This window comes from Micropterus dolomieu, linkage group LG23, assembly GCF_021292245.1.
Source record: "Micropterus dolomieu isolate WLL.071019.BEF.003 ecotype Adirondacks linkage group LG23, ASM2129224v1, whole genome shotgun sequence".
Classification (NCBI taxonomy): Eukaryota; Metazoa; Chordata; class Actinopteri; order Centrarchiformes; family Centrarchidae; genus Micropterus; species Micropterus dolomieu.
In genome coordinates, this window is record NC_060172.1 from 19,828,925 (window position 1) to 19,845,327 (window position 16,403).

The window sequence follows — 16,403 nt, forward strand, 5'->3', positions numbered from 1 at the left end:
GTCATTTTATCACATATTTGTTGGCCCTCGCCACACACACACACACAAACACACACTGCCTTGCTTGTGCTGGCCTAAACCACCCTTATATCCCCAGTGTGGGTTTACGTAATCACTGGTGTATTTTTGCAGTGTGTGTTGAAACCTTGTTTTTCTCTGTGTACTTCTTAAAGCTACTCTGCTGTGAGTTCTGCAGTGTACTTGACTTCTGTCTCCCTCTCTTCCTGTATTGTCCAAAGTAACAGCCATACACCACATGCATAACAGCTCCTAGATATCCCATACACTCATGGGCTGGTAATGTTTATTTTGCTGACTCGGGCGTGCGTGCATGTGTGTGCTGACTGTGTGATTGTGCTGTTGTTTCTCTGAGCAGAGTTTCATGAGTGGGGGCTGTGTCTCGTCTCATCTGCCATCTGTGCAGACACTGGTACAAAGGCCCATGGGAAATGCAGTCCAGGGGGCGCCCCCCCCACACCCCGTGTCTGGAGGCTACAGTCAGTCAACATGTCATTGTTGATCACAATCACAGAAGGAGAGACAGAGGCACACACATTGCCCTTTTCAATAGCAATGACATTTTCTTTCCATTACTGCTTTCCTACTTTCTACCACACTCATGATCACAGTTTTAAACTAATCTTTTTTTGTATTATCAATTTATATAATGACTACATTTTTTTGAGCCCAAGATGATGTCTTCAGATTGCTTGTTTTGTCCGATCAGCATATTCAGTTAACAACGATATAAAACATAAGAATAAGAAATTGAAAAGAAATTGGAACCCGCAAATGTTTGGCTTTTCTGCCTGACAAATGACCTAAACCGTTATTTGACTATTAATATTGTTGTTGATTAATCTTCTTTGGATCGATCGTTTCAATGCCTCAGTAGCTCTAACCATAACAATAATTTATTTTGCTTTTAATATTCTTGTCACCCTTGTTTTGAAATCCAGATCCACAACCTAAAGCCGTGGAAAACCAAGATTATGAGAAATTTATCCCGAATATGAATCTGAGCCAGTGATAAAATTAACTGCTGCTCTTATCAATGCTGTTTACAAAAAATGAGGTCATGCAGAAAACAAAATGTGGATTATTGAGTGTTTAGTGGCCAGTTTAGCCCCAGCGTAATCCATATCTTATTTTTAGAGATTTGCTATGGTCATCATCGAAGCACTAAACCCTCCGCTGCACATTGTAAGGCCGCAAGCAATAAAATCGCTCTGCCATCCTGATAAGAAAGCACAATAGCATTCAGCCATTGTCTCTCCCTCGTTTTCTTTTTCACTCCTTCTCGCCTATTCGCTCTCTCAAACACACACACACACACACACACACACACACACACACACACACACACACACACACACACACACACACACACACACACACACACACACACACACACTCATCACTGTTTTCTCTTCTGTCCAATCTGCTTCCTCCTGCACCTTTGCAGTTTGCACCATTCATTCCCTTGTTTGTTTTTCTCCCTCTCTCGTTCCCTGTTTTTTTTCTCCTTCAATTTTGCTCTCCTGCGCTCCGTTGAGCCCTCTTGGCGAAGCGTTAAGTGTATAATCTGTGATCTCATGTCTAGATGGGCCTCTCGTCTCCTCATTCGCTCTGCGCACAAAGGGACTGAATGGCCGCGGCTCACTCAGGGGACACAAATGAGTAATGAGCCACACAAACACACACACCAAACAAACACACATGCTCGCACCTCTCCAGCGCACTCCCAGGGCCTTTGAAGTTGCATATTGATGATGCCAGCTCCAAAGGCTCAATTGAATGTGCAGAGAAGGTGGCTATTGACTGTCCACTCGCCTCTCTGACCTGTTATCTCTGACAGCCGTAATGAGCAACAGGTGTCTCTATTGCCAGCTTTGGCCTTGTGAATCATCCAATATTCAACAGTCAGTCATAGTGATCAGCCAGAGTAATGGCTCGTTTGATGTGCCATCACGGCACTACATAATGGGCGATTTGTGGGTGCGTGAGAGATCGTTTTCAGTTAAATAATAATAATAATAATAATCATTATTATGACTGTAACACCTTTTCATTATACTGATTGAGAAAGTGGTGTTTAAAGGCTAAAACTAATGAGATTAAAACCAGCAGTATAAATTCTGTCTTTGTTTCTACATTCATACATTGATAGCAGAGGGTAAGGCGCCTCTGCCATCACAAAAACAGCAATTAACGCACTCATACACATTCAGCGATTTGGGATTCAGTATCTTGCGGAAAGACACTTTGACATGCAGACTGGTGGTTGAACCACTGACCTTCTGATTAGTGGACAGCCGCTCTATCTCGTGATCCACAGTCGCCCAAATAAAAGGTTGCAGTACCACAATAATTTATGATAAAATGCTTATTTAAGCATATGGCAACATTGTCTGTCATACAAGAGTGTCACAGTAGGAAAAACAATGGTGTTAATAATAAGATTAATGATGGCTGAATTCCATTTAGTTCTATCAGTTTCCGGGTCCTGCTGTTGTGCATGCTGGTTAACTGTCATGGCTTACTGGGACTCTTGTTGTTAATGTTAGTAACACCTCTGCTTTTCCTTTTAAGGTGTACAATGTTCATGGAACAGGGTGTTGAAAGTTATATGGTAAAAACCCCCTTCCTGTAATAAACATGAGTATTTTTTTAAATATAAAGTCTGCTTGGCTATATTTTTAGCAAGGGCAGACCCGAGGGAACAGAATGCTAATTTGTAACAGTCGCCGTGAATTGCTCTACTTTTGTGTTTTGTGTTGTTTGTGTGGTTGTCAAACACTGAAAATTTATAGAGTTCAAATTTTATTTGACAAGAGACCTCTTGTGGTTGTTGTGATGAACCTACGGAGAATCATGACCTAAATCTGCAGCTCCCCTCAGCTTTACAAAGCTTCATAATGAGTTTCAGCTCATTGTTAAGATGTCCGGCAAACATACTGTTTTAGTTCACTCTCACCGCTTTCATAATGTTGTTTTTAGCTGCAGCAGGCTACAGTTTTTTTTGTTAAAAAGCTCTTAATACCCACTGTACACAGCTCAGTACAGAAAAAAGTTAGCAGGCGAAACATAGTCAAGCAATTAGCAGCAAAAGGACCAGATATTACATGTGGGAGTTTTTCTCTGTTCTATTCAAGTGTGCCAATAATGCACAATACCAGGACCCTGGAACTAAAGCCTAAAGCTGCTAGATAGAATTAAGCCATCATTAATTTTTATTATTTACAGCTGTGTTATTCCCACTGTGGCATGTCAAAATGTCTTCTATGAAATAAGCCCGTTGCCCCTGCTGCATCTCAGGATTGTTTCTGAGCAGTGTGGCTGCTGAGAAAGTGTCAGATGGACAGAGGCAGTGTTTGTTTTACCAACCTCTTTTGAGAGCCAGAGTTTTGGCCAGTCGAGGTGGCTTCTCCTATAAGCTCTTTGTGGTGTGAAGACGGTCCTGGCACTGACCCCCACCCTCCTCAAACTCCCACCTCCCTGACACAGCCAGAGTGATGCCAAGCTGAGGGCCAGCTTCCTTCAGGGTCTGAAAGAGCAGTACTGCAAAGCTGGTCAGGGCAGAATTAGAAGTGTGGGAACAGGAAGGAAAAGGTAGGAAAAGATAACACATATGTGTGCAAGTACAGAACTGATATTTTATAAAAGAAAAACACAATCTATCTGACAGACAATCTCTCAAACCCGTAAATACTCCACAATATGAGGAGATTAGTCATCAGTGATAAGTTCAGTGGGTGATATTCTTATATTTCAGACACTGAATGTGTTTCAAGGTTAAGCATAACATACTGAATGCTCTGAAGCTAGAAATGCAGTTTTCTTTCCAGTCATAACACAAGGGGAATATTATATTTCAATATTGTGCTTAAATGTGTTTTGTTTATGAAGTGTAGTGTCCAGAGCACAACTGCATACTCTATGTACAATACAGATTCAAATGCATCAGCACAACCACAATCCAGCCTCAAGTGTTTACCTGTCAAATGTTCATAAAATACCCTGGAACACAGATCGTGGGAAAGAGTTTGGCACTTCCTTAGCAACTGCAATCGTTTCCCTTTTCTTTTTTTTTTGTGAATGGAACATGAGCTGTACTCTCGGGGAGCAATCGTTATATCGTCATTATACTGCCAAAACAAACGTACTCCACCAGTTGCCAAGAAGACACTGAGGTCAGTGCTCACGCTTCCTCAGAAGACAGAGGCGGTGGCACTACCAAGCCTTTATCCTGAGGCGTGTGGCATAATGTGGGTCCCCATTCATGCGTGCGCGTCCTTTAACCGCCAGGGTACGTGTTCGAGTAGTTGAGGCCTCTTGTGCGTGCTCATCTCTTATTATAAGAACTTTATCCAGCAGATTTCTGAAGCCAAAACGAGGTGTGGGAAGTGGCATCATGGACGCACAAGTTGGGGTGAAAGAACAAATCAAAGGTTACGAGTGTTCCTACAAAAGAAGTATGCTCCCTTAAAAAGCTAATTAGTAATCTTTTGTCTGTGTGCGTGGTGGCGACGATGATGGTGCTTGAGTGTGCTCAAGCTGCTTGGGATCAACCTTATTGCCATCAGTCAGCATGTTTTTTTTATACATCAATTAAAATCCCCACTCGAGCAAATAATGAGCATGGAAATGCTCATGCGTTTATCATTTTTATGAAATATATTTGATGTGAGCATTTTCATATTGTAAAATATTATCTCCCACACCTTTACTTGTTTTCCATCTCTCTCTGTCTGTTCCTCTTCATGTCACCTGATGTTCTTGGTCCAAGTGGCTCTTGGCACAGTCACAGGTGGATGATAGATAAAAAATGATCTGGGCACTTCCTTGTTATTCTCCTCACCTCACCCTCCTTTTTTCTCTGTGTTGTTGGTCACGAGACCCAACTTGTTGCCGTCGTTTACATCACCCCTCTCATCTTGCTGTGATGTGCTGTACACGTGTGGGGAAACGCGAGCGCAGAGAGATAATGCTCGTGCTGTACATGTGCAGATATGCCCGGGGGATGCGTGTGTTTCCGCGTTCAAGCAGCTGCGTATCTGCGAGCGAGTTTCTACAAAGACAATCTGCGCCCTCTCCCCTTAAGCTTCCGTTGTGTGGTACATCGAGCATCTCCAGACTGGCAGGTTATGTAGATGTTGTAGGATGCAGTGGTCCCCAGCGAGCTCTATAATTGGGAACCTCGGAGGAGAGGGGAAAATTCGATGTCGGATGAATTAATTCTTCCTCCTTTTATTCCATGCCTTGTTCAGGGGTCCTCTGCAATCTGAGCTAGTGCGTTAGCAGAGTGCACTGGATCAATACAATGAGAGGGAGGAGAGAGAAAGGGACAGAATAAGAGGGAGAAATGAGAGGCAGTTAGTCTCTCTGAAGAGAGGAAAAGGGATTAGAAGCAGGTAGGAGAACATGGAGATTGTACACTTGAATACGAGTTGTTTTTAATGACAGAGCCCTAAACTTAAAAGCTGATCAGTCACAAGGTTGAGGTGAAACTTAAGACAAGAAAGCAGCCTTGGCAAGCAAGGCATAACCCTTAATCTTAAAGGTCTCAGTGTAGCTGAGGCCAAGTCTGTCGATGTGCCAACATCTAGTGAATGCTGGTGTTGCTAATGATTGCTGTTCCTTTTTATGTCAGTAAATATACATGGCCATATCGGAGAGACCATCTTGCCCTCGATCTTGTTTTCTTGCAAGCTGCTTCAACATGCATCAGGGTCCAGGTCAGTTTTAAATCAATTAAATCCAAACATCTGGAGTTTCATTAAAAGAAGACCATAATTAGGTTTCCATCCAAACGTAGCATAAATTCTAACCACATTTTCAGAAAATTGGCAAAAGAAAATACAAATTAATGTGCTATTCCATCCACTACTCAATGCGAATATTAGCAGTTGAGTGCATGAAGATAAACAGCTGGTGGTGCAAATTGCCAGCTGGGTGCCATTAAACCATTGCCGAAGAAGTGGGCGCATGAAAAAGCATAGTTAAAAGAGATTCTCTTAAACTTCAAACAGTGGAAAACCTGACGGAAACATTTATTTCATGTTTTAATTTGAGGAACATTACAGTCTCATTGATCCACACATATCTGATGTCCGTCGTTACTTTCAGTTTCGTCAGTGGGACTGGAGCTTGAGTGACAAATAAGTCCCATGCTTCATGTACGTAATGATTTGATCAATAAGTCACATTCACTTTGTCACATATTGTTTTTCGATATGTCAGCTTTTCCACCTCAGCCAAGTGTAAAAGGTTTCTTGTGTGTTATTTCTGGTTTGTGCAAATTGAAAACCTGTATAAAAATAGGTGGATGGACATGCAGTTCATTAAGTTTTTCTGAATAGCAGCCTTCAGTGGCATGTGGGATAATGCAAAATGTTAAAACCTATTGCAGCACTAGCACAAACTCCTGAGGGTACTGAATTTAGCAAGGGAGCTTTTATTTTCATTTATCAGACGAAGAATGTGTTATTTCCTTTTTCACAAGTTTCACTTAAATTTTCTAAAAGCCTGAAATGAATATCATTTTTTGTATATCTGTATACATACATATCAGTATATTGCAAATGAGGGCAATATAGTATAACAAAATATTATAACAAAATATTCTCAACTACAAGCAGTTACTAGCTTTTTCCAGCGCCATTCTCCATCAGTGGTTGGAGTTTGCTCAGCTGTCATGGAGATGGCTCAGTTGTTGACGTTAAAGTCAGCAACATGTTATTGTTGTTTTTGTTTTTTTAAATTACAACTACAATGACAGCACAATTTAGTAAAATGTACAGCATTAATGATCTTGATCAAGTATGATCGTCTCATTAAGACCCACCTTAACTGAGAGTCCACATACAATTGTATTGAATTCATTCCCAGCCTTACTTAAAATAATATTTTCTCTTAGGTTGTTATATAGAATAAACCCTTTATTGAACGTAACGCAGATTCACTTTTCATTTTGGACGCTGTCCTTCACTGGCCCCCGCCACTTCTTACTCTATCTTGTTCTCTCCAAAACGCAGATAGCAGTCGACTACTCTCTCCTTTTGAAACATACTTGAGTTATCCATTATATATTTCTCTCTGCCTGCGCAAAGACCATAGTCACAGTCATGTTTATCCTATTCTTTACTTCTGCTCTTAATCTTTTGTCTGCTACTTTCTCATAACCTATTGCATGTCCCTGTTCCATCTGATTTAATAACCTCAATGATGCTCTCTTAGCTTGATGGCTGCCATAGCTACCATTTCCTGGATAGTGTAGTATGCTGAGGATGAACTGCGTGGGTATGCTTGTGTTCATGTGCATGACTATGTGTGCTAGTGTGTGTGTGTGTGTGTGTGCGCGCGCGTGTGAGGCACAGTGATATGATTGCTGTACTATCACAAGTAATTATAGTGCACCAGCCATTAAGAGACAGAACATTTGCACTCGATGTTAAAAAGTATGGTGTCCTCTGACTAATGCTATCTGAGAGGACAGGGACTGAAATGTGTATTAATCAGTGTCTGTGTGTGCGTGCATGGTTGTGTGTGGCAGTAGAGGAGGCCATTTTTATGCTGTGTTTTGAGAGTGATTGTAGTTCACAGAGAATGCTGCGCTCCTCACATTAGAGAGTGAGCAGAAGAGAGTGTGTGTGTGTGTGTGTGTGTGTGTGTGTGTGTGTGTGTGTGTACACAGATGAAGGACATTTATTTGTTGCAGTATGTGCAGCCTCCGGCAGAAGAAATGCTTTCCTAACCACAATCAGCATCCATCAGAAGCCAGGCTTACCTCTCCTACAGACAAAAGGTTAAATGCTTCACTAAATCATTCTCTGTTGTTCTCTCTCTCTCCTCCCCCTTGCTTCATCACCCTTCCCCACTTTTTCCTGTCCGCCGTCCTAACACTTCCACCATCGGCCTTCCACAACTTTGGTTCCCTGCCCTTTTCCTGCTTCCCAAACCATGACCCCCCCCCCCACCTCCCTCTGCCTCCTACAGCTGGTGGGCGGCGAATTTGACCTGGAGATGAACTTCATCATCCAGGAGGCGGAGAGCATTGGCTGCATGGTTGAGTTGCTGTCTCACTGCGAAGTGACGTGCCAGGCTGAGATCTGGAGCATGTTCACCGCCATCCTCCGCAAGAGCGTGCGCAACCTGCAGACCAGCACCGAGGTCGGCCTCATCCAGCAGGTGCTGCTCAAGATGAGCTCTGTGGACGACATGATCGCAGGTAATCCATGAACATGTGGTGGTATAAGTAAAGAAAAAAATCATATGTCATATGTTGTTTTCCAGTATCGATATACTGTATAGTAGAATATGGCAGGTATGTTGACAACCACATGTAAAATTATTACATTTCTACTATCCTTTTTTGTGATGAATTATTTATTTTTAATTTTTAAAAAAGCATATAAAACACACACAATGTGCCTAAGACATAGGGCTGGAAAATAAAACAATAATTGGCATAATATATATATTTTCAATAACAATATAATAAATGTTCAATAAATATTCAATAATTTTTTGATTTTATTCACTTGACTCATACACAAATTAGGACTTTTTTATTAAGATGTTTATTTTGTTGAGGAAAAAGGGGGGAAAAAAGCTTCCTTTTTTTTACACATGCATATTTGTTGACAAAGATTTTATCATTGTTTTGAATGTTCTACCTCAGATTTGTGAAGTGATCCACTGCTTTGCTTCAAGTGTTGACCATAAAGAAGAGTTTAACTAACCATCAGGTTTCTTCAACTTTCACTTTATGTGAAAAACTGGTGGTGTTAAGGTTTATTATTGAATTTTGCTTTTCACAATTATCCTCATCATGCTTGGTCTAAGTAGTGATTTCACACAGATTTCCCACAAGTCCCGTTGAAAATCACACAATGATCTCCTGCATTCAAAAGTGGGTTGTGTGTGTAGGTGGAAAAACAATTGTGATACCATAGAAAGCATGGAATGTGCTTCACTCTGTGAAAGCCACATGCCTTGTTGAAAACAGTATGTCTTGAGACTGCATTCTCGTGTATTGATGTTCTACAGTGTATGATCGTTGAACTTTAGTGCAAAATGGGGGCAAGCTTGTGGTTGATATTTTCAGATTCAGAACATTTCTGACATTGAACTGTAGTGGAACTGACAGTATGTTGTTTACTTTGGACTATTTATTCTTTACGTTGTATTTTTTTTTCTTAAAGATAAGAGCCAATGGATGAAAATTTCCTTCAGTGACCTCTGAATCTTTCATCACAAGAGAACAATTTCATGTGTGCATGTATGTTTGCCCTGCTGTCAGACATCCACAACAACCGGCTGGTGCAGCAGAAGCAGAGTAATGACCTCAGTATGTTTCTGTGTGTGCCGTGATTTGTACAGAGGGCTTGATTGGAAAACAGCACATACACAGCCGTCTCTTTACATGTTCATATTGACCTTGACTTCCCCTTAATAATGCCTCGGAGTGAGTTTCCTCTCCATCCCTCCCCCCAGTGTCCTCTCTGCCCTACCTACGACTGCAAGATAATGTGCTTTATAACTTCTATGACTTATAACTGCTCACCACAGCAGACTATACACCACTTAAATCAATTTAATGCCAATTCTCACAGACTCCCATTCTGAACCAAGATTGTAACTCTTTTAAAAAACTATTTAAAATGACCTACATTGATTGATCGTACCAAAAAGAGAGCTTCGGGGTTTTGAATCTAGGACATTGTGTATTGCATATTCCTCTCATACCAAGCACCACAGTGAGCTAGCCTTCTGCTTTATTCCCTATCGCTGGGCTCTGGCTAATGAAATATTGTGGGAAGACTCTATTCATATCTAGAAGGCCTAATGGGAAAGTAGTGCCTTTGTAAGCAGATTGCCGCACTCTGAGAGGGCTGTGCTGTACCTCTGTCATCACACTGATCTGTTGTGGCTGTGTGAAGTGAAAGTCAATGAGGCAGGAAGGTCATTTTGACTAAACAAACATCTTTTAACACAATGTACTTTTTAATTAATCTGCTTGAATATTCAGAGGGAAATCTTTTTAAAGCCTTGTTTTTGTCACTTTCATGACATGTAATCATTAAACAAGAGCAGTTTTGCAGCATTAGTGAGGTTGTTGACAGGTTGTTATTGTTGTTATTTAAAATAGGAAGAAATGTAAGGATTGTTTGACATTTCGGGAAAAACACAGAAGATTGATTAATACCACTTTTAATATCTGTATGCTAAATGTGAAGCTAGGTCCAGACAGTTATCTTAAATTAGCTTAGCTTAGCTTAGCGTAAAGACTAGAAGCACTGGGAAACCGTCACAGGCCCGGCCAAGAATTAATAGAATATTTTATATTTGTGTTTTTGTAAAAGATGCTGGTAGGTACTTTTTAAAAACTTTTCAACAGAGACAAGCTAGCTGACAGCCCTTCTGCTAAGCTAAGCTAATTACCTTCTGGGGTAGCTCACAGACAGAATGATATCAATGTTTTCCTGTAACTGTCAGTGAATAAACATATTTCCCAATATGTCCCAACATTTTTGAGTATCTGGGAGTTTATTGATAAAGTGTATCAAAGTGTATCAACAAATCACCATTAATTTATTTACATAATGTACATAATATGCGAGCATGTCACTGTTGTCGGTATTAGCTGATGCACAACATGGTTTGTTTAGCTAGTAGCTGAGAATATTTTCTCAGTGTGGTTGGCCTCATATTACCTGATGTATCAAGATCAATATATACTAACTCGACAATAAATTACATCGGGTGTAAACATTCAAGGTATTAAGTAATGCTGTGCACAGCATCTCTGCTCGAGACTCAAGGCTGTGTGTGTTTAGTATACAGTGGAGGAGCTCCAAGTACTTTGATGAAACACACTTGAATTTTGACTGCATTGAATAATAGATTACTCAACACTCACAGTATACTAACTGTGTTTTTCTAATGACCTCACTATGGCTTATCAGAGAATTGCCTTTCAAATGCTGACTCACAAACACACTCATGAGAACACACAGACACAAAAACACACATTGATCTCTTGTGCTCACTTTCTTCCTCTTCCTGTGTTTTCTCAGACCTCCTGGTGGACATGCTGGGAGTCATGGCCAGTTACAGCATCACAGTCAAAGAGCTGAAGCTGCTCTTCAGTATGCTGAGGGGAGACAACGGCATCTGGGTAAGCCAGTGGACACTTAAGAAACCTCTGACTGAAGATCAGAGTTTTAGATTTTATGTGTCTGTGTTATGACCACAGGAATATGTTTGCTTAAAAGACACATCTACTTTGTAGGTAGTGGGGAACAAACACATTTACATTACAAAAAGTGGAAGAAAATAATATCATCATTATAAATATTGTTTTATATCATAAATTCTTCTTTTATTTCATATTGAATGACATCACTGACAAGTCCATCCACTCTTGGGGGGGAGAAACTTCAATCCAAACCCCCTTTTGTGGCTCTGATGGTAGCAGAGTAACAGCTACATTAGAAAACTGTTGACTTAACCATTGCTTGTTTTCATGATTGGATTGAGTAGCTATTTCTCCAATAACGCAAAACCATATTTTACAGTTAAAGTAAAAGCAACATTTCCCTCTATATTTATTCAAAAGAGACTCAGGAATTCACATCGACTATTTGCTGATCAAACATTTTTCACTTTTTCTGATATGCCAGTATTCTACAATTAGTAGTCGTGGAAGCTACATTTATTTTGTATTAGATAAATTATATAGCATGAGTTTGTTTGTGTGTCATTAGTCTGGATGTGACTTAATGGGATGGTTGTACTAATAGACTAGAATAATAGAGGATGGGCGTATATCTTTATGTATGTGTGTGTGTATCTATGTTTGGATTGATTTGTGAGTGTATGCCTAGACAAGGGCAATTTAGCTTACGCTTAATGTTTTTTTTTTCTCTTGTAATCAGTGTTATTAATGCAACAGAGGTTTGACTGTGTTGGTTTTTTTGTTGTTGTTGAGTGAAAGAAAAACCCAGCAACAGCCTAAGCAGCTGTGAAGGTGAAACAATCTTGAAATAGGCTGTAAATTCAGTATGGTCTGTCATCTTCTGTTACTAACCTCCAAGCAGCTCCACTAAATGCCTTGCTCAAGGGCTCATTTTATCTCTATTCCCTTCTGTCAGACTTTTTCACCAGACTTCTTTACATCTAATCAGCCAGCCCAGAAACTCTTCTTATTGTGTGCTAACCGATATATCAAACATTTCCTTTGGTTGTGGTTATTGTCGGTGGGTGTTGGCAGGTGAGTGGAAAAGATTTTGATTAACACTTTTTCTTCTTCACTTAAACATTAACATGAACTCCTCAATTGAAAATACATAATGTTTCACTGTTTATTGTAGAATTCCGCCTAAATTATCCAATTAGCAGTTGATTCGTGCTTACTTTTAGGGATACAATGCCAAATTTACTTTAAGTACCTGTTAACGAGACTAATTCAGGAGTTGAGAGTCTGGAGCGCTTAGTACAAATTCCACTTACAGTGCTTGTTGTCATCATCTTAACTGCCCCCTTTAGTTTGCTGATTTAGTGGAGTGAGAGTGGGTGTTTTTAAAACCAAACTGTAACACATTTTGGGTGGGTTTGGGAGGCTCAACCTTCTCCTCTGCCATATCAGCTCGCTGTAGTGTTAGTAAAGTGTACAGGCTGGCCACTGGCGAAGTCAGTATACCCTTGTCCCTTCCCGTCAGTCTCCCGTCTGCTTAGGCTCCAGGACAGCCGCCATCAACAACCCCTGGTCACTGATCAGCGGTCCACAGCAAGACCATCATCCATCCCCTCTTCAGCCCTCTCTCCGTACCTCCTCTGTCCAATAACTGTCACCACCTCATCCACCTCGCCCATATTTTCCTGTCTTTTCCAATTCCCCCTCCCCCAGCAGCCCTCTCCAGAGACGGATCAATTAATGGTTGCCATGGTATTGATGAGGTGTTGTCGGGGGAAGGCAGAGGTGATTGAAGAGTTATTGATCCAGTGGAGTTGTGGTAGAGATGTGATGTCACACCATGTTTTTTTTAATAGTCTCTCCCCTGTGTCTGTGATAGTCTGCATCTGTCACATAATATTCACTTTCTCTCTCCTCTCCTCTCCTCCAGCCAAGACATGCTATCAAGCTCTTGTCGGTGTTGAACCAGATGCCTCAGAGACATGGTCCTGATACCTTCTTCAACTTTCCAGGACGCAGTGCAGCGGTGAGACTGACCAATATATAAACACACACATATACACACACACACACACACACACACCTTTTTTGTGCACCCAAATTGGTGAAGAGTCCTTAACGCCATTCTTTGCTGCAGTCAGTAAGCACATCTTACTGTAATTGGCACTCCTTGCGTTCCTTGCGAAGTTGAATGATGAAAAGGAAGTAATGGCTGAGTGAGTGACACATTATATTTCAATTAACATTGGCAATAGCTGATCTGATGTGTTTATCCTCCCCCAGGCCATAGCATTGCCACCAATTGCCAAATGGCCTTACCAGAATGGATTCACTATCAACACGTGGTTCAGACAGGATCCACTCAACAACATCAACGTGGATAAAGACAAACCGTACCTGTATTGGTAAGTAGGATGCTATTCATCTGGACTATTGCATGATAAAAATAAACGGGATGCTGGGACTGAAATCATCTTAAAGTATTTTTTTTAACTCAAATGAAAAATCCACATCAGAATTTTCAATTGGCTATAAATCTTTCTTTTCTTTGCCTGTTTTCTTGACCCAACAACATCACAATGATTTTTTTTTTTACCAGCACAGTTACAAAGGAGTTTAATAAAAGGAAAGGAATCAAAAATGTCAATGGTAAACATTATGTTTTTGTCCTTCAGAATCAAAGAGGATGTTTTTTGTAGAATCTGACTCAACAGTCACACAGAGAAAAAAAAGATAGTAAAAGATGCAGAAATTCCAGCTTCTCTGCTGACGGTAGTCCTAGATGCAGCACAGCTTTTAAGAAATTGTACCTCTTGTTGTTGACTGTACAAACAGTCTCTTTTGCTTCTGCTATTGCTATATCCAAGCAAAGAAAAGTAGGCAGCTGAATAAAGCAGCTTCAGGCCTGTTCCAGTTGGATGTAAAAAGTCATACTAGTTAAAGTAAGAAGAAACTAACTGAAGTAAACATAAGTGACTCAGGTTGAAGGAGAGTGCACTGTAGTTAATCACAGCATGAGAAAGAACTTAATAGACTGCAGACTTTCGCTTAGGCCTAATAATCTCCCACATTAGCTGTTAACCACTGTGCAGGGTAGGTGATCAAATGCATGAGGCATGAATTTGCACAACATTTTTTAGGTTTTGGTTTCAATGATGTGTAAAAAAAAATAACTTGATGTTGGAGTTAAAGCAAAGGTCATTGGATCAGCAAAATTTGCAGTTTTTGTTTTGTTATTATGCTTTTTGGTTTTTCCCTCTCCTTTACTGAGTTATATATCTTTTTTGTCCATGTAACAGATTTGCAAAGTGAAAAAGCCCAAAGTCCAGCCCAAAGGGAGTTCCCATCTCCCACAGCTCTCCCAACAGCTCGTTTGTAGTCCAGCCCTTCACTTCCTTTACTTGTGACATCACAATGAAAACACATCATAAAGCTTGCCAAGCGGCTAGCGGGGTCAGGCACGCCCTCAAACCAAGCTAGTCTGAGCGGAGGGCCTTTGGCTCGACTCGCCTTCTTTGGTTTTCCATTGTAGAAATGTTGTACCTGCTTCCAGGTACTTTTTCGTACCACCTCACCTCCCTCGAGGTTCCAAGTGAGCTGAGGGATACTAAAATGTAACGTGAAAACATGACAGACTGCTGACTGGTCAGAGAGAATATTCACTATTCACTGCATCATCATTGTGTGCGCCAGACGGAGGCCAGCAACAGAAATTTTTATATTTTACAGTTTTCGTATGTAATTTCATCACTAAATCCACTTCTGAGAAGTTTTGAGGTGAGAAATCAGCTGTGTAGATTTCAAATATTGACAGTTTTACGAGAAGTGAAGGCAGAACAAAAATGTGCTTGAATATTTTTGGAGTTGAGGAGCTCCGCAAGTGGCTGCGGGGGAAGCCTGTGCCAACCCTCGGGAGGAGCGTGTGAGGCCGGCCAGCCGCGCGCTCACAGAGCCCTCTGCTCCCGCCGTCACACAGACCGCTGCAGCAACAACGGCAGAGCAAAACACAGCTGGAAGGTTTTCATACCGCTTATCTGTCTTTACATTCTGAGTAATGTTGAAACGTTTTAACTTAAAAAAGAGAAAACTGTGTGGGTCGCTGGTGTGTGTGTCGCATTGAACATTATGTCGCGGCAGTTGTCTGTGGTGTCACTATAACGACAAGCTACATACTATCTCTGGGTACTATCTGCAATGGAAAACGGAGCAGGGCCGAGTGGAGTCGAGTCTATCGATTTGTGCTTTGGTAGCATTTTTCGGCAAGGCAGCATAGATCGTCAGAACACCGGCAACAGTTAAACGTTTAGTCCTGATGGTAAGATGTGGAACAATGATGTTGTGTGGTTGTGGACCATTTGCTAGGTTAAGGTCGCAGTCTGAAGTGGCTTTGATTTGGATCACACTACCTTGTTTCTTACGACCCGCCCTTCTCTGCTTCTGATTGGCTAGTAGTCCTTACCTGGGAACTGCGCATGTGCAATTCCCAACAAAGATTTTGTACAAGTAAGATGCATCACTCTGTAGCTCAAGAGCGGAGCGTACAGCACACAGGGTGAAAAGAGGAGCTGCAGCAATGTGCAGTATGAGGGAAAAATATTGTGTTTTTTGAAAATTAAACCATGTAAACCTGTTCTGGTACAACCCCTGATTAAGATTTTGAACCTGAAAATGAGCATAATACCACCTCTTTAAACGATTAATGGTTTAGCCTATTAGAAAACAAGCCCATCACAAGTTCCAAGAAAAGCAACAACCTGATAATGTGTGGATTTTTTCTGTCCCTGGACTGTTAATGTGTCCTACTAGTTTCACTTAACTGAAGATCTGCAGACCACAGGCCCAGAGGTGATCCCGGGCACCTTTATGGAAGTAATATTTACGTCTCTGCAGTCATTTTGGAACCAATCTTCTCTATTATGCAACTTCTTTCTGAACAATAAGTAATAATACCCTCATTATTTTTATTTGGACTTCCTTTTCTGAAGAACACCAGATGATAAACATTTATCTTGTCAGTCTGAATGACAAGGACTGGAAGTTAATAGATAAACAGATAATAATTTAGAACATAACTTTAAATGTCAAGGCACTCCATTATGAGTGTGCTGCTGGGTGGATGCCTCCGCTCGTTGTGCAGCTCTGGACCTCGCTGGCCTTAACATTAGCGTTGTAAGTGCAAGCCGTTAGCTACTGTGAAGCTTCA

At 40.9% G+C, this 16,403-nt stretch overlaps 1 protein-coding gene across 20 annotated transcripts in view; it reads left to right on the top strand.

Annotated features, from left to right (window-relative positions):
* The window catches only part of nbeaa (neurobeachin a), a 94,757-nt gene that overhangs the window by 21,966 nt on the left and 56,388 nt on the right, over positions 1-16,403 (top strand). For all 20 annotated transcript variants that reach the window (XM_046040036.1, XM_046040042.1, XM_046040039.1 and 17 more), the window contains exons 2-5: positions 7,999-8,230; positions 11,082-11,182; positions 13,131-13,226; positions 13,484-13,605. In XM_046040036.1, coding sequence (XP_045895992.1) covers positions 7,999-8,230; positions 11,082-11,182; positions 13,131-13,226; positions 13,484-13,605 — 551 coding nt within the window. The remainder of the gene's footprint in view (positions 1-7,998; positions 8,231-11,081; positions 11,183-13,130; positions 13,227-13,483; positions 13,606-16,403) is intronic.